An 18,315-nucleotide genomic window follows, 5' to 3' on the forward strand; every position below is an offset into this window, starting at 1 on the left:
TGTAACTTGGCCTTGAAATGTTCTCTCATGTGTAGGAAACGTCTATATGATGCAGAATAAACCGGAATGTGATATATGTTTTTTTCAACTGTGTTATGATATCAAATGACCAGATGTATGTTATCCTGTTTCTCTTGCTTGTCTAGCGTCTATCAGGACAAAGAATGACCAGACAGTTACAATGTACCTATTACAACACACACCAGATGTTACACAAAGAATAGTAGAATGTTGACATGTTTTCTCCCTTCTGTTTAGCGTCTAAAAGGCTTTAGAATGACCAGTTGGTTACCTAATACAACACATGATGACCAGGAGTAAACCCTCTCTGTCCAGCAACTTGTCTACAACAACAGAGTACAACCCGGTATTGGCCTTCGCGATCTCTTTTGTACCATCTAGACACGAAACTATAAGAAAGTTACTTCTGTCCTTGTCTATCAATTGTGTATAGCAAAACTTAATGGCAGGGCAATGCACTGTTTCGGTCTGACTGTTTAGAGACTGAACCGACACTAAATGACCATATTTCAACTTTCAGCAAAACAGCCAAGACAGAGACCGCCGCATCATTGCCGCATCACATTGTTTTTCACATTTTAAGTGACGTTTTTACTTACTTTTCAATCCAGTCCGTCTGTCTGCCAATCATGGCTCTCTACGCGACTTAATTCGATAAAATATAAGTGTCGTTTGTGGAAGACTTGTGCGGGAGCGGTGAAAAGGTCAATGCCATGCTGTCGGGACAAAGTAGCACACAATTCAATAGACGCGTCACATAGCATTTGTCCAGTGACTATGCTATCATGATAACACTGAAAAAGGGAAATTTACTTGGTGTTGTAGTGCTCCTATTTTTTGCGTTAATATCAACACGCGAATATTTACTTATAGTTTATGTTCACTATAGTTTATAGATATATGAAATATATAGATTTGTGAAATATATAGATTTTAGAACCACTACCAACGTGAAACAAATCTAAACCGATATCAATTTTAAGGAGCAAATCGAGCATTTCAATTCGAATAATGCCCACTCTTGTAGTAAGTCAAACGAAATCCTATGTCAAATTAATTGTGAAACTGCTTAATGTTTTTTTCGAGATCAGTTTTGTTGAGTAAAAACGCAAAGAATGTTTAAATTTTTAGGTATTCGGGAATTAAAAATCCTCGACCGACGTTGTTCAGATGAAATAAAATCTCCTAAAATAAATTCATCAAGCAAAATGATCAAATGCTACAGAGAATAATTACGCTTAAGGATTTTGCAAAGTAGAAATACTGTTCAGGAATTATTCTCCTTGGTTTGTTAACTCTAGATTCAAGAGGTTGGAAGTCAATTACACACCATGAATGTTAAGACATCATTTTGGATCAAAGTTGCGGACAAAACTGTTGTAAACATGAGTTGCTAATTTACAGGTCCTTTGACCTTTTAGGTGAATGTTTTCTTACAAGTGTTCGGAACAGTACTTCCTCGTGGTTTAATTTTCTTTTTTATTTAATTTTCAAAATTTGCTAAACAAGTTATGTCAACGTTTTATAATCACTCTACTCTAGTTGGTCTGCATGAAAGCGCGTAATTGATCTTATGTGGGAGGAAAACGGAGAAGCTGGAGAAACCCCAGGTGGTCGGACAGATGACCGACCACGTATGTATCTTTTCACGTCCAATTGGGATATTGAATCCTGGCCGTCTTGCCTAAAGGCGCTATCCACTGCGTTACCCAACTGCAATTGAATTCCTTTTTGTTTGTCGGGCCCTCAATGTTTTCCTTTCATTCTACTTGTACTTAATATCAATGTGCCTCTTGTTTTACCCATCATCTTTTCATTCGGCTGTTTGTTTTAGATCACCTGATTCAGATGCTAAAATATAACGAATACGATTTTACACTTGTAAGATGTGTTTTATTTGTAATGTACATAAATGATGAAGAAAGGTCTTACAGATTGTGAGTGAAAAAACAGTCGGACATGAAATCTCGTTCAACGAGACTCACACGCATCATACCCCCTTAAACCAATAGACTGGTTAAACCAATATTCATATGACTCATTCAAAGATAATTAATGTGGAATCATGTTAAAAATCGCAATGGAAACAAAATATTTTGTTTAAAAAGAAAAAAAGTTTGGGGTGTCTTCTCAGACACAGAACATGCAGAACGTAAACATTGCTTGGTCACCTCGTTAGCAATTACAAAATAAGTAAAATTAAATATATCTACTATAGTGAGTTTAGTCCATATCACATGACAAACCAGACATTCCATCCTCCCATTCACCGCCTTATCTCGCCGTAATAAAATAGTCCGTATATTTCTGTTTGCATATTTATATTTACAGATAATTAAAATAGCTCTCTGGTGATACAAATGTAGACACAACTTCATAAATAAAATAATGATCTGTGTACAGAATAAGTGTACTCTGGGTTTTGTACACTTTCAGTTGTACGCGGTTGTACGTTGTTGTACTTCGTTGTACATTATTGTGTACGTCTTACACTAGTCACTGGACCGAAACAAGACATTCAAGCTTCGTCATCCTTTTTCACGAATGCATTGAGACTTCCTCCGTCGATACTATCGAAGGATTTCTTTGCAAATCCCATAATGGATCCATCTCCATCTATCGAGTCAAAATTTCTTTTGTGAAAACGTCCAAATCCACCCCCACCTACAATCGAATCCATACGTCTTTTTGACAAAGAGTTGCGTTCCTCGTCTGTGTCACTGTCCTGTTCGCTCTTCTTTGCGAAGCCCTGGAATGCCGCGCCTCCGTCGATGCTGTCAAAGTTCTTTTTAGAAAATCCCCTGAGACCACCGTTTCCGGATATTGAATCAAACTTTCGTTTGTTAAATCCTTCCAGTCCGGCTGAACCATCTATTGAATCAAACCTCCTTTTCATTAAACCAGAGATTCCAGAATTTCCAGAGATCGAGTCGAGTGGTCGCTTTGCAAATCCAGATAATTTTCCGTTTCCGGAGATTGAATCAAATCGTCGTTTTGCGAATGTCGACATTCCTCCATCTCCTGATATCGAATCAAATCTGCGTTTCGCGAATGATGACATACCGCCATTTCCAGATATCGAATCAAAGTTGCGTTTTGCAAATGATGACATCCCGCCATTTCCAGATATCGAATCAAATTTGCGTTTAGCGAATGATGACATACCACCATTTCCAGATATCGAATCAAATTTACGTTTAGCAAATGGTGACATACCACCATTTCCAGAGATCGAATCAAATCTGCGTTTTGCGAATGATGACATACCGCCATTTCCAGATATCGAATCAAAGTTGCGTTTTGCAAATGATGACATACCGCCATTTCCAGATATCGAATCAAATTTGCGTTTAGCGAATGATGACATACCACCATTTCCAGAGATCGAATCAAATTTGCGTTTAGCGAATGGTGACATACCACCATTTCCAGAGATCGAATCAAATCGTCGTTTTGCAAATGAAGATATTCCCCCATCTCCAGATATCGAATCAAATTTGCGTTTGGCAAATGTTGACATGCCGCCATTTCCAGATATCGAATCAAAGTTGCGTTTTGCAAATGCGGACATTCCTCCATTTCCAGAAATCGAATCAAATTTGCGTTTTGCAAATGAAGATATGCCACCATTTCCAGATATACTATCAAGGGTGCGTTTCGCAAAGCTGGGCATTCCATGACCTCCAGAGATCGAATCAAATGTCTTTTTTGCAAATCCTGATAATCCACTATTTCCGGAGATAGAATCGAATTGTCGTTTTTCATCAACCGGAAGTTCGTCTACGCTTACGTCCTGGTCAGCATCGCGTTTGTCGAGCTCGTGGTCTGCCTGCAAGATAAAAAAAGGACAAGGTTTGATTGATATTGTTGAAAGGTAATTACAGGGATGGCTGATTCAATTTGGTCAGGGTAATTACATCACTTTTTGTACGTCCCCGTAAGGTCACATAGGCAAGTAAAACGTCTGCCATAGTCAATGGCCAACAGAGGCTTGGTCTAAAAACCTTGAACACAAATCAATTTATATATTAACAAATATATATATATATACATATACTCTCCAAATATGGTAGCTGTTATATCGGGGTCGGATGTGATTTTGTTCTCTCTTGGTAATTTAGCAGACGAGTCAGACGACATGTGTCTGATGTTTTGATACTAAGATCGAAATAATAATGGCCATCTTATCGTGTTTCATGGCTGCTCGGCTGACACAGTCAACAGAAAACATGTTAGCACTAGATTGAAAAAAAATCAGCTTGTAGGTTTGCATTAGATTTATGACATGTTTAACGTTGAAATATACTTGAAAATATCAACATAAGAATTAAAATAGAAAAATTTAATTTAAAATAAAACAATTACATTCGATTTACATCGTTTATTAGTTCAATTCAATATTTAATTTGAAGAAAAAACAATCTACATTTTTAGTTAAAATAGTTCTTCAAATAAAAGGAATAAAAAATGGAAATGGAAAAAGGTTATATCATTTGGATTAAAGACTAGATACTTTGAAGTTCATATTGAACCAGGGGTAATCATTTTGTACATTGCAAGGTAGGTTCTGCTTGATTTCTTTTATCAAAACGTTTGTGTAAACTTGAAATATAACAAAGTATTTTAAGTACACTGTCATATATGCCTATTTGTATACCTACAATTATCAACGTGAGTTTGAGTATGAATAACTGTTATATAAAACTTGTCACGAGTAGGCAGCGTACAATGTATGTCATTATTACGCGTCTTTCTGAAATAGATCAGGTTTGTCTGCACAGCCAATGTCTATGGCTATCCAGGTGTTTCAAGAACTCCGACTGTAACACACAATCACATATGACAAACTAACGACTAAATTGTGTTATCCAAGTGTTACTCTACGAGAGCGTTTACATGTTTATATTACAAATACGCCCCATACTTATAGAGCGCTGCCTCTTAACTCCATTTGCCGCTAGCCAAGGTACGCTCGCGTGTGCTTGTGCAATGAGAAAATCCAATCTAGCTGATGTAATAGGTTTTATGCCATTTATTCAAAACTATTTTTCCACCACGATTAACCTATCAATAGTTGTGACATAGATTATCGAAGGTCACGTGCGTGGTGCAGACAATAACATATTTACGCGCGGTAACTTATGTGATTGCTCGAAAACCGATGACAAAATGAAAAACATAAATCACATTGAAGACAAGATAAAGTGACGCCATGTAATGGTCAAGAAATGACCAAATGAACCAGTCATGCGCACATTCTGTCAAGGTTAGACAAGTACTGTATATTTTACGGAATGTATAAATAAACTGGAACGAGATGTGCTAGGTAGATTTGGAATGTGTGTTTTGCAAGAACCAATTACAGACCCGTGATTTAACTATTGGAGGTGGTAATGACTTGACAACGGTCTCGTGTAATTATCACCATCATCACGTGTAACGTTGGGCACAGATTGGCTATTATGAAGTAATTAACATCCGGTGTGTATTCTTGACTAATTAACTTCCGGTGTAAAATACCTGCTTGTATTAGGGTCGCTGATCTGTTTCATCACCCAATGTGTCTGGTACGCGTGACATTGATGGATACATTTACATACGGCACCACAGATCTAACACTGATGGGACAGTTTTCATCTGGTTTGATTTGAATAAAAATGATTTTTCCTATTCTGTATAACAAATTGCATTTGGAACATGCAAGATTTTTTTTTTTCTAGTTTGTAATCCTCCACTTTAAAAATTAAATAAAAAGTTGGGTGATATTTTTGGTACTTTCTGTTAACCCTTATTCATATTTGAACGGTCGTGTACATTCGCTGTATTTTCCCAAACGCTATGATACTCACTAGAAAAAAAAAGATAGGAAAAAAGGTCAAAGCGAGACACATCTAACTTTTTTACTGCATCATATGTATTTGTCTTTTTTTGTGCAGGACTAAACAGTTGTCACCGTTGTAAGCTTTAAATCGCTTCCTGGAGTGCTTCTAAATGCAATCAAGTCCACTTTCAAGGAAAGACCCCATTACCCCCATTCCCCTTTGGAGAACGTTATCTTGCCCTAACCGACTTCTATTTGACGCTGCGAGTACTGATACGATTAAACAGAAAATGGTCACAAAGACAAATGAATTAATCAATTAATTCATTCATGAAAAAACTAAGGAAATAATGTAACAATTACGTCAAATAAATGCCTCTGTTCGGGGGAGATGGCCCCTCCCAGCCCAACCCCAATTATGGATCCCCTTGCTCTTTGGATGGTGGGTATTACACGATTTTCTGCATACAGATTTTACTACTCTGCTTTGTAACAGAGCAAAAGCTTGACATGACAAATGCTTTTAAAATTTGAATTTTTTCAGTATTCGAAAAAGATAATAAAAAGGAGTTGAAGTGACATGTGAAAATTACATTTTATTTTAAAAGTGTATGCAAGGTTTCGATTTGGTTCGATGCTGTTTCCTTCAAATTTCATTTCGCGAGACCCAACTTCGTCGACATTTATGATATTGCCCCTGAAAATTGACGAGCTGGTGTATATATATAAGAATAAATGGCAGCTTTGAAGCCAAACGTATAATTTAACACTGTACACGTTTGCCAAGCAAAATACTGGAAATGATAATCAACCTCGTGAGTTCATCTGTGATGTCCTGGGTTGCAGGTGTTCCGAGTCGTAGGCAATTATACTGATTAGTACAGGACTTGTCATTTGGGTGAGTATAGGCGTCGAACGATGGGGCACTGTACGTGTTAAAATGGAGTGAACCAGGGCCAGGTTTTACAACAGCCCGATTTTCTTAAAATGTGTCAACGCAAAACTTCCATATACAGTAAAACCTCGATATAATGTCATTTGTGAAATTTGGCATCTGGTTTATGAGCATTAAGTTTCGAAGTCCCTTTTACATTTTTTCTTAAGATTTCCTTTATATAACTTTTTTCAAATTGACATCTTTATAACGTTGAAATCTTCTCTGAACAAAAAGCGGCGTTATAACAAAGTTGCGCTGTAGTATATTTTCAACAAAATATCAAAACTCAAAATTATAGTTTATGTAAAGGAAATCAAATTCATCTTCTTAAGACAGAAATACAATAAATAACAAATTCAAAATACATTCTCAAAATTCGAGTAAAAAAGCTAGAAAACGACTCGTTACGTTAACCAATAATGATTGAATAACTGGCCCTAGATCGCCTTATTATCTGAATAAAATAATTTTCATATTTTAAGAAAAATATCCGGACACATACCATAATTATATCAAGTTGATTCATTGTTACAATACAAATTCGTTATGATTACTAAATAATGACTATTAAGTCATGTCAGAGAAAATAATCAGTATTTCATTAGCCATTAAGATGAAGCCCGATTTTGTCACTCCAGCATAATGATCCGAATGAACTCGATGACAACATTTCGATTAAATCACTACATGTTTCATTGTAAAAGATGACATTTGGAATCACGCGACATACGTAAACGTTGTTCGAATCGTTGTTAACACGCTGTTGATAGCTTAAACAGTAATCTTTCATAATGTTTATTTTCGAAATGACTTAAAATCAATAAAATTGCATGTACATTTTGTATTTGTGTTTTTTAAAATCATCACTCCAAGGCAGGAATTACAAATTGTCTTGTATAATGCAAGACGTTTCTCAGTAATTTTTTATTTAAAATGAAAGTTAATCGATAATTAGGTGTATCGGTGTTTGAGCTATAGCAGTCCCCGGACACCGGATCATTAGCATGATAAGAACACAGTACCGCGCCTAGTCCGAATTATTCTGACGTTTTAACGACTTTTTTCATATCGGTCTGTCGTCGATTAACGTCAGAACTCCGGCCCTCTATAATATGCGGGAAATATGCGACCCGCGCCCGAAACAAATCGTCACTTTCACACACATGTCGCACATGGATCGAAAGATCTATTCTTTATGCACTAGGTGGTATCAATAACATGTTTCAAAGATCATTACGAAAAGCATTTTCCAACGTTTTCTATACCAACCCATGTTTTTTATGGAAATTAGGCCATGAGAAATGTCACATGACTTGACAAGATCTCGCGTTACCGAAGGTATTTCCCAACGTTATGACGTAGGCCGGCGAGATTTTAGTCACGTGGCATTGGAAGGCGGGGCTATCAAAAAACTAGAGTAAAACAGAGTCAGTTTGAAAAAATATGATTTTAGTGATTGTATTAGTTGTTTGGGGCATGTTATGTATGTTCATCTTGTGCATAAAGAATAGATCTTTCGGTCCATGTGCGACATGTGTGTGAAAGTGACGATTTGTTTCTAAAATATCAGTTTGAAGTGCGCTCCGGGCGCGGGTCGCATATTTCCCGCATATTATAGAGGGCCGGAGTTCCGACGTTAATCGACGACAGACCGATATGAAAAAAGTTGATAAAACGTCAGAATAATTCGGACTATACCGCGCCTATCCCGTAATGCTTGACCCAAACACATGCATCCTGCCGTCATCCACGCCCTCTGTATACCATTCCACAGCAGGCGCTCTTTTTGTATGCATTCTTGGGATATTTTTATCGTCCATTTGATTAATCAAATATGGCATATTAATTCATTAGTCGCAATGCAAATGAATTGTAACATAATGGAAGGGGATTAAAAGATAACCTTGAAAAAGTTTCACTATTCTGCTGATATCTGCGTTTCATTCGATTCATATGATCCAATCAAAGATCCATTTCAGCTATGACGTAATATGGATATTGCCGCGACTGGTTTAATGCACGTCAACACACATAAGTGGAAATAACGCACGTGTAAATCGTAGTAGTTGCTAGGGTGATATCGAGATTGGCGTAAATGCTTCGTACTGTTTTCCTACGGATTACGAGTGCACGTAACACAATGATCAAGTTTTGCGCTGGGGTTTTTAAATTCCATAACCGGCCCCTGCTTTCAGGTTCAAGCTCTCAGGTACAGAGCGTTTGGCAATGTGTAAATACCAGTGCCGCCATGCTGGTAGGCATGGGCTTCACTCCCGGTATAGCGGAGCGCCAACTTTTGTGAATGTACTTTCGGAACGTCGCCATCGTTCTGCAAATTAGGCAGAAGTGGGGCTTGATCATTTACATAAAACATCGAATGCTATTGGTATTGTTAGTATTAACCAAATAAAAAAAATATTTGGTTTGCTTCTTTCCACCCCTTTCTATTAACAAATATATAATTATATAATTCAATAATGAGTTTGTCCGTTCGGACTAATAGTACGTTTTATGATTTTGGAAATCCAGGCAATAATAAAGGGAATAAATAAAACAGTTGACTACTTTGGTACGTCTCTTCGATTTGTCTCAACTTTGGTGGAGCTTTAAAGAAATAAAAGATACTGGATCATTATCAAAATAGGCTTTTGTGGTCTGTAAATGAGGCTCTACAGATTTTGAGAAGAATGGGCCTGTTAAATCTCAGTGTATGGTATTATACGAAGCAACTTATGTGAGGACATTTGCAGAATTTTTTTTTCTTTCTTTTTGGGTTTGGATTGATATTACTTTTCATTTAATGACTGACGGGCCAAGTTTGAGAAGTAAAGGAAAACTTGAGAACCCGGAAAATGGCCGACCTGCGGCTAGCACCTGGCGACTGCCCCATGTGCACGTAGGTCTCATCCAAGCGACCAAGTGGTAGAGGGCTTGTGAATGTAGACGGTCAGACACGGTGAACACTCGGCCAACGTATCCCCTTGTGCTTAGGAAACAATAAATAATGCAACACTTGAGATTGTTGTCTTTTTTCTTTATTTTCTTCTGGCACTGTTTCTCTACGCACCCGTCATCACGTGACCTTAAAGGGTGCGGTGACGTACAATGTACAACCCCTTACAAACACAAACAACTGAGTAATAACAAGTGCTAGTTGTTTTGAAGATAGCCTGGTTTTTCAACGTAATTTATTTGAAGGAGACGACAGGTAAATTGATGGTACCCATGCTTCTCATTGTAACAATACTTGATTGAGGTGGTAAACAAGTTTAGGACAGACATACTGTTTAATGAATTCTGCCAGACAATGTACTGACCAAAACGCCATGTTTAAAGTAACCATCTCATTATGCGGAGTAATTGGCTCAGTATAAGCTAATATCAGAGACATCGGGGCAGCTGGTTAATGTCAGAGCTGGATGATTACTTTAATTCATTTCCTAATGAGAAATTGGGGTTAGTGGGGTCAAACTGGAATACCTATGTAAGGCTCTAATATCACGGTGTATTATCGGGCGCTATAACTATATCAATGGATAATTACGGTCGGCCGACTTCCAGTACATGTATAACCCGAGGCGTTCCGAATGTATTGGGACACTGATTCTGATGTTGCGGTCTAATTTGGACGGTACAAACCTCTTAAATGACGTCACATAGCCAATTTTAGACAACTCTGTCTCTTAACATCAATGGAGTGTCCCCAAATGGTACTGGATAGTCATTGACATGGTTATAATGCTATTGCACCGTATGTTACCAAATTATTTCTGGACTGCACTGAGCAAAGGCGTTCCAACTTCATCATATGGAGCTATTCTTGACAGTGAATTTCATTATGAATGTTCGTACGAGGACACCCCGCTCCTTTTCCCCACCCGTTCCCCCAATTTCTGCCGTTTCGTTTCTATTTTGTAATTTTTCGGTCTATTTAGAAACAAATTTTCTCCGTGTTTAAGAATTACTCCAAAAAGACAAAACATATCCCTTTCCCTCCTTAAGGGTGGTTGTGTTTTGTCATATATAGGATGGCAAATTGGATCACATCAAAAAAGATATTGGCACAATTTACCAAATTAATAAAAAATAAAAATCAATTAAAAAAAAATACAAATGTCCCTAAAAAGCCCTGGGAAAAAACGCCCTCTTCTTTAAAATGCGAATTCGTGACGTCATTGCCCTATTCTTTGTAACGTCACAGTGGCTGATATTAGACATTTACCGGATGATGAAATGCTGACAATGTAACAGTGCCTGCACGTCATCAAATGTGCATGCTTACATTTACACACTATTTGTAAAGTACATTGTATATACCTGGTGTTGTAAGAGATAATATTTTAATAATTATACACATTATGGTTTTTAACCATTCGTTTTAGTTTCTTAGTTTATAACATTGCTGAATTAATAAAAAAAAATCTCGCCTGCGATTGACGCTTCAAAGTAGTCGCTGCAACAAACGTCGGGTTTATGATAAGGACAATGTTTCATCAAAGTCAATCAGTTCCCATCGGCACTAAATCTTTCTTAGATGTAGCATGGAATGATGAATTTTCAATGACAAGTGATTAGTGTGTGAAGTCTCGTGCAAATTCAAAAATACGAATCTTGTATTAAAATTTTGTTTCTCAGAAAGTCACTTTTGAATTACACAGCAAAGAACGAAAATTCACTATCGTAACATCCTCTGAGGTCTCTTGTCTATTCGAAAGTAAAGAAAATGAATACAGATGATTGTTATAGTTTATTGTCCGAATCAGGCCAGTACACACGGACCGGAACCTTTCAGCTCCAGTTAGTCCAGGTGTCCATTATGTGACACATTACCCAGGATTATATAGTTGCGACTTCCTGTTTTGACACAATTATCGATCAAGAGTTATCTTAGAATGTCTTCCAGTCGAGTTTACTGACTATGGGGCGGTATCATTTTGACATCGGTACAATTACAAGATCACAAGATGCTACAGTAATGGTCAAACTCGTACAATGTCAAGGTCAAAACCTTTTTATGTTGACGACACTAGGCCTAATATTCGCATTCACCATGTACTTTCTTAGATAACAATATTCTTTACGAAAGGTTTTAAGTAGAAATTTATAATTTATGATTTTAGCAGCCTTGAAAGGCGTCGTACATGTACAACACAGCTCGAAACACTTTGAACTTAAAACAATGATGCTTCGAAAGGCTTAACACGAATAGGTGTAGTAATCAGCCAATATCTTGTTTCCTAATTAATAATACCATTGGTGTCATTTTAAGAATATTTCTTAGGTATCTAGTTGATACATATAACTTAACTGTTAGTCGTTACAATACATAAAAGGATCTAACGCATACTCGTTCATCGCACAATGATTAAAAGCTCTCTCCTATCTTGTAAACCTTAAGAAATCGTCAGCATTTTTTTTTTAAGAAACTCTTCAGTAAGTATATCTAAGCATAATGTTGCATCCGTTCTTGAAACCCGAAACCACGTTTGTTCACTTTAAAATCCTCTAAGCCGGGGATATCTTTGAGATATATACCTAATGCACTGGGTTTATCGGGCAATACACTCTGGAAGGTACGTAGACAATACCAAGTGTATGACTCCTCCAAGTTCGATTCCATATCCTCATAGCGCATATACAGTATATAATACGCGAGGCCTAATAGTCTTATCCTAGTGACGACACAGCTTTAATAGGATAACGGATGGAATCTCCAATATGTAAAATCGGGTCGGCAGCTCATGTACGTACGGTAACACAATTAGTTGGCACAGGAATAACATTTAGTAAGCCTTGAGAATGATAACTGAAACCAAAAGGCCATTAGCTGGATTAGCCAGATATCTGGGATCTTTGCTGTTCGCAATTGAGTTCTTATTACAGTAGTGCAATGCTGTTGAATTTTGATAAAATATAAGAGTATATATATATATATCTTTTTAGACACGTGAGCGCATGCGTGTCCTTACCAGAAGCTTCGTTCCATTAACAATATTTAAAAGGTATACTTATATCAAATCTTTACATTTCGTGAAATTAAGAAAGGCTTCTAAAAAAGGCATCCATGCAAAGATTCATCCTGCTTTTCACTCAGATATTCCGTATAAACTGGGACATGTTTACATTCAATGTTATTTTTGTAACAAAAAAAGATTGTGTTAACCTCGACAGAAGATGTTATGTCAGCATTAGATAAGATAATTATAATGGTCTACGTTTTGATTAAATTATTTATCGTTCTTGTCTACATTTGTATACACATTATGTAACTGTCGAGCACTAGCTGCTATGAGGGTACCCTTACCTTAACGTCTCTGGGAATACGGGAAACACGAGTATCATAGACACTGTGACAACCATTGTTTATATCAAATGTTAATTCGTATCGGGAATTATATATCGGTCACCTGTCTTTGATAGGTTTGAATAACCAAATGGCTTCTACAATGTCTACAAAGCAAACTGACATTTATTACCTAATTATTTAAATTGCGCATGCGCCGACTTCAAGACTGCTCCTTATTAATTCATTTCATTATTTATTTCAAGTCGGCTAGTCAAGTCTTTCAACAGATTTTGATCTTTTTAGGATGACAAACATTTCAATAAAAACTGCCGACGGAATGTTTCGAAGAGGTTTATAGATTAAACAACATAATTCAGGGCACTATAGTTCCATTTAACTTACTACATATTTTAGATTTGTAAAACGATGTAGCCAAAGGATTTTTATTGATTTTAAGATTGTTTCTATTTATTTCCCATTTCGCAAAATCACAAGCTTTAGGTAACGGCTGGTATAGATTCAGTCTGTGCTGCATCATATGTATTCGTCGCAAAAAGTGGACTGTTCAAGTGATCAGGAATCCCATCATCCTCTTAATACAAAACTTGTTACGACGAAATCAAAGGTTCTATACTCATTACCTTATGGGTGATAAAAGTAGATTCGGTTTTTTCCTTAAAAGTATATCGAAAGAATCGCACGACAGCGTAACGTTAAAATTGACCGGCGTTAAAGTCGGGTGTCAGTCTTCTTTAGTTTTCAAAAAACTGAAGTCAGCTTATCAACTAATCAGGTTATTTTAACTTAATCTTATCAAATAGCTCATCGCCTGCTTTCGATTTTGTCATTAAATACCAGGGGCGCAGAGCACGAAGTAAGCGTAACAACTTGGATTTTGAGGGCAGAATTCCATCGGCATATTTGCTGACTAAAAAGGTAGTTACACAGGTATGTTGAAAAAGCAACCTATGATAAACAAGCGAGAATATATATCGGAGGTAAAATTTAAGCGGTAAAAGCATAAATTACTTCGTTTATTTGCACGCTTAGATGATTCAGTCATTGGGTATTAAATCCTGATGGATTTCGTGGTATAGTCACAGACAGCTTGGATAACGTTAAAACAAGGTACACTTAACATTTCTCAATAACACATACATTTGTCCGATCAAGGTATGTCTTTTCCTTAGAGGGATGTTTAACAACTTCTTAAGCAGAGCTGCTTGGTTTGTGACATTGGCGCCTTTCTTGCTTTTCTGTCCAGCCCTTCCCTGAAATGCTCCATCGGGGACAAGTCTAGACTTTTTGATGGGCAATAAAAACGCTTATGATAAGAAAACCACGACAAATGTCTCGAAACGTTGTCCTTCGGCAACGTAACATTACGCTAACGTTTAATTGATAAGGCGAACTACCGAGTAAGTACAGAGGGGTTAGGAGGGTGAGATATTTGGTTTCTGTTAGATGTTCTTGACATCGTGCAGAAGTTTACCCAATTTATTTCGTTTTTGCTATAACTTTATTACCATCGGGTCAACTCCAGAGCGATTGGATAATAATCTGACGTCTAGGGTTCGAATCCTAGTCTTACCCCGATGAAGTTTCACGTTCAGTACACTAATGTTGATTATATTTTTGTCCGTTTAATCTTCATTGTTTTTCTCGTAAACAATCCACAAGTTAAAGTTTCTTTTCAAAAGCGATTTAAACAGTTTCTGATGCGTTCTCTCTTTCTTGGCAGTAGAACGCGCATCCTTTAAACAATCGTTGTTTTCTCTACAACCTTTCACATTGTTTCATTGGACAGTTCAATGCTGGCTGTAATATGTAGACCTGCTTTGGAATTCATCTCTTTAAATAACCTCAAATATTAATGGAGACGTTTCATATAAAACACAGTAATCATTAGAGTAATGATGTATTACAGTAAAACCTCGTTATAAGGCCATCAGTTTTCCATTTGAAGATATGATTGCGTCATACAGAGGTTTGGCGATAAATAAGGGATAATAAACACGGGAATTCTTAAGAAAACGAGAATAAGGAACAATGAAATATGTTGGCGATAAACGAGGTGGAAAATTAAGGGCATTATTTCGAGTATTACTGTAATTATTTTATTAATGAGATTAATAATATAGATATACCTAAATTATATAGTATTTATTTGAATTGGTATTTGTCAAGTTATGAACAGCTCTGGCGCAAATTCGCAACACATATATTTAAGCGTAATATTTTATAAAAACAATGTTGTAGCATAACCGACCATCGAGTTTTGAGAAAGAACAGTATTTCAACAGATAATCTGATATTTAAATATGGCCCTCCAGGGCATGCGCATTAACAACAGCACTACGCGATCGTTACTTAGTGGGAGTGTCCAGTACGCCTGTTTTCGACGTTAATTGTATTAAATCGTAAATTGTACGTCACGGACAACGGAAAGTGTGACACTAGCGCTGCTGTGTACAACTTCTGGGTATGATCTTTAAGTCAACGACCCCACAATGTTTCCTCTCAAGAGGGAAATAATTAACACATACTCCAGGAGATAAAGAAACAAAAAGGAGAAAACTTTCACACTTTACTAACATACAGCATCAGTGAGCTATACGGGGAGATGAGTACCCGCTCGAAAGAAGCATATCACAAAACCCTGCATTCGATGCTATAGAGGTCGCTGTCAATTTTGCCATTGCGTCTACAACCGGATTCGAGAAGAAATTCAGTCGTGATTGGGTACAAAAAAGTGACATGAATACATGTGCGCACCTGCACTTCGAGATCGTGCACGAAAGGAGCAGTAGACACTATGCAAATATCAGAAATATAGGAGAATTATATTCAAAGAGTTCAACCTCCGCTAACCACTTGATGTACTCAATCTATTACGTCATCTTCACTCAGGAACAGCTGTATTATTTTACTTAGACGACATTGTCGTTTCATAATAATAATAATAATAATGATAATTTGATGTTCTTATATTCCACTCTATCACAACCTAGTTCGTAGGTTGTCTCAAAGCGGTTCATAAATTATTATTCGTGGTTATAGGGCATTTGCAACCAGCCAATATCTTTCTCAACTCCCTGGGGAAGCATACAGCCAGTGCTTCCTACCACTAGATTACCGTGCCTCCTAAAAGAAATGTTATTTCAGGAATGGAAAACCTACCACTGTATTCTACTGTTCTATTGTGTCGTTCACCAAACATACAACTGTAACCTGCTGTTGTTACAGTGACTGTTATATTGTGTCGTTCACCCAAACATACAAATGTAACCTGCTGTTGTTATAGTGACTGTTAAATTGTGTCGTTCACCCAAACATACAACTTGCTGTTGTTACAGTGACTGTTATATTGTGTCGTTCACCCAAACATACAACTGTAACCTACTTTTGTTACAGTGACTGTTCTATTGTGTCGTTCACCCAAACATACAACTGTAACCTACTGTTGTTACAGTGACTGTTCTATTGTGTTGTCCACCTAGGCATACAACTGTAACCTACTGTTGTTACAGTGACTGTTCTATTGTGTCGTTCACCCAAACATACAACTGTACCTTACTGTTGTTACAGTGACTGTTCTATTGTGTTGTCCACCTAGGCATACAACTGTAACCTACTGTTGTTACAGTGACTGTTCTATTGTGTCGTTCACCCAAACATACAACTGTACCTTACTGTTGTTACAGTGACTGTTCTATTGTGTTGTCCACCTAGGCATACAACTGTAACCTGCTGTTGTTACAGTGACTGTTCTATTGTGTCGTCCACCCAAACATACAACTGTAACCTCCTGTTGTTACAGTGGCTGTTATATTGTGTCGTTCACCCAAACATACAACTATAACCTACTGTTGTTACAGTGACTGTTCTATTGGGTCGTCCACCCAAACATACAACTGTAACCTACTGTTGTTACAGTGACTGTTCTATTGGGTCGTTCACCAAACCATGAACTATAAAGGTCACCCAGTACATGTACAAATCGAACCTATATTTAGCCGTTCAATAATCAAAACCCATTGATACCTCTATTTATTAGTCGAACATTATCTGACAATGAAATTTGATGGTTGTCTCTGAATCCCGACTAAAATAACACATTTCCCTATCAATATTTATTTTGATGGTCACGCTAAATTATATTAAATCGACTTGGTTCCGTATAATTGGAGTAGTGTGTAGGTCCAACAAACAAGGAAATGAGCAATGGAGAAAATAACAATATATCATCACCACCATATGGGGAAAACATCATAAATAATTATTGGTGAAATTTAGATTTCTCATCGAAAGGAAATTAACGGTCAAGCAAATATAGTTTGCCTGCATAAGATCAACAAAGACGTGCAGTGTAATCGTGAATTGTTTTGACAGTAAATTTATTTCCATTTGTGCTAGGCGGTAATTGGAAACCTTGGAGTTGACTATTACAGGGTCTCCCATTGTGTCAATTAGACAAGACATACCTTAGTCCATATTTTACATGTTCCAATAATGCAATGCATGGTGTCATGTTTTGAACGATGATCTTCTTTATTGTTTTGTTTTAAGCCAATTGTTCCTAGATTCATAGTCTCGCGCTTAACATTGAACCATTCTCCTTCATCACTTTTCCTTTACCGGATAGGCCGTCTGCTGTTGCTACAGCAGTTTTTTTTGAAAAATATCGGAAGTTTCTGTTTTGCAAATTAAATACTAAATGATAAAAGATGAAATGTAACGTTAAGTAGACAAATCGGAAACATCCGATGTGTTTTTTTTTATAGATTCCGATGCAAGCATGTCGTTTTGATCGTTTTTTAAGCTTTGTATTTAACATTCCGGCTTAATCAAGGTCGCTTGTGCCTTGAAAGATCGCTTTGAAATTCATACTTCCGTCGTGATCAAGGTCGCTGGTGTTTATGGGGGAATATCCGGTTGTCGAGGTCGCTTACGTCAATTAGATTGCTTCGATGGCTACTTATGCAACCGGTAATGTCTGATATGATGTTATCAGCTGTATCCAACATATTTTGAGCAGATATAAGACTGTTATGCAAATACGTTACATGTCAATACAAGATACATGTGTGTGATCTTAAGGACTTGGATGGTGGCCAGCGCGGATCGCGACTTGTAACCACATTTCGTGACATATAGTCGATCAGAAAATGTTTATGTCGAGTGATAAGAAAAGTTAGCAGTTCGGTAATAGTATCACACTAACACATTTTTTATCAATAAAATATGTCA

At 37.0% G+C, this 18,315-nt stretch overlaps 1 protein-coding gene across 1 annotated transcript in view; it reads right to left on the bottom strand.

Moving 5' to 3' along the window:
- Positions 1-1,892: 1,892 nt before the first annotated feature.
- Positions 1,893-18,315, bottom strand: part of LOC110445115 — a 34,112-nt gene continuing 17,689 nt past the window's right edge. The window contains exon 2 of the mRNA XM_021489526.1: positions 1,893-3,850. Coding sequence (XP_021345201.1) covers positions 2,540-3,850 — 1,311 coding nt within the window. The 3' untranslated portion in view covers positions 1,893-2,539. The remainder of the gene's footprint in view (positions 3,851-18,315) is intronic.

Source organism: Mizuhopecten yessoensis, unplaced genomic scaffold, assembly GCF_002113885.1.
Source record: "Mizuhopecten yessoensis strain PY_sf001 unplaced genomic scaffold, ASM211388v2 scaffold2087, whole genome shotgun sequence".
Taxonomy (NCBI): domain Eukaryota; kingdom Metazoa; phylum Mollusca; class Bivalvia; order Pectinida; family Pectinidae; genus Mizuhopecten; species Mizuhopecten yessoensis.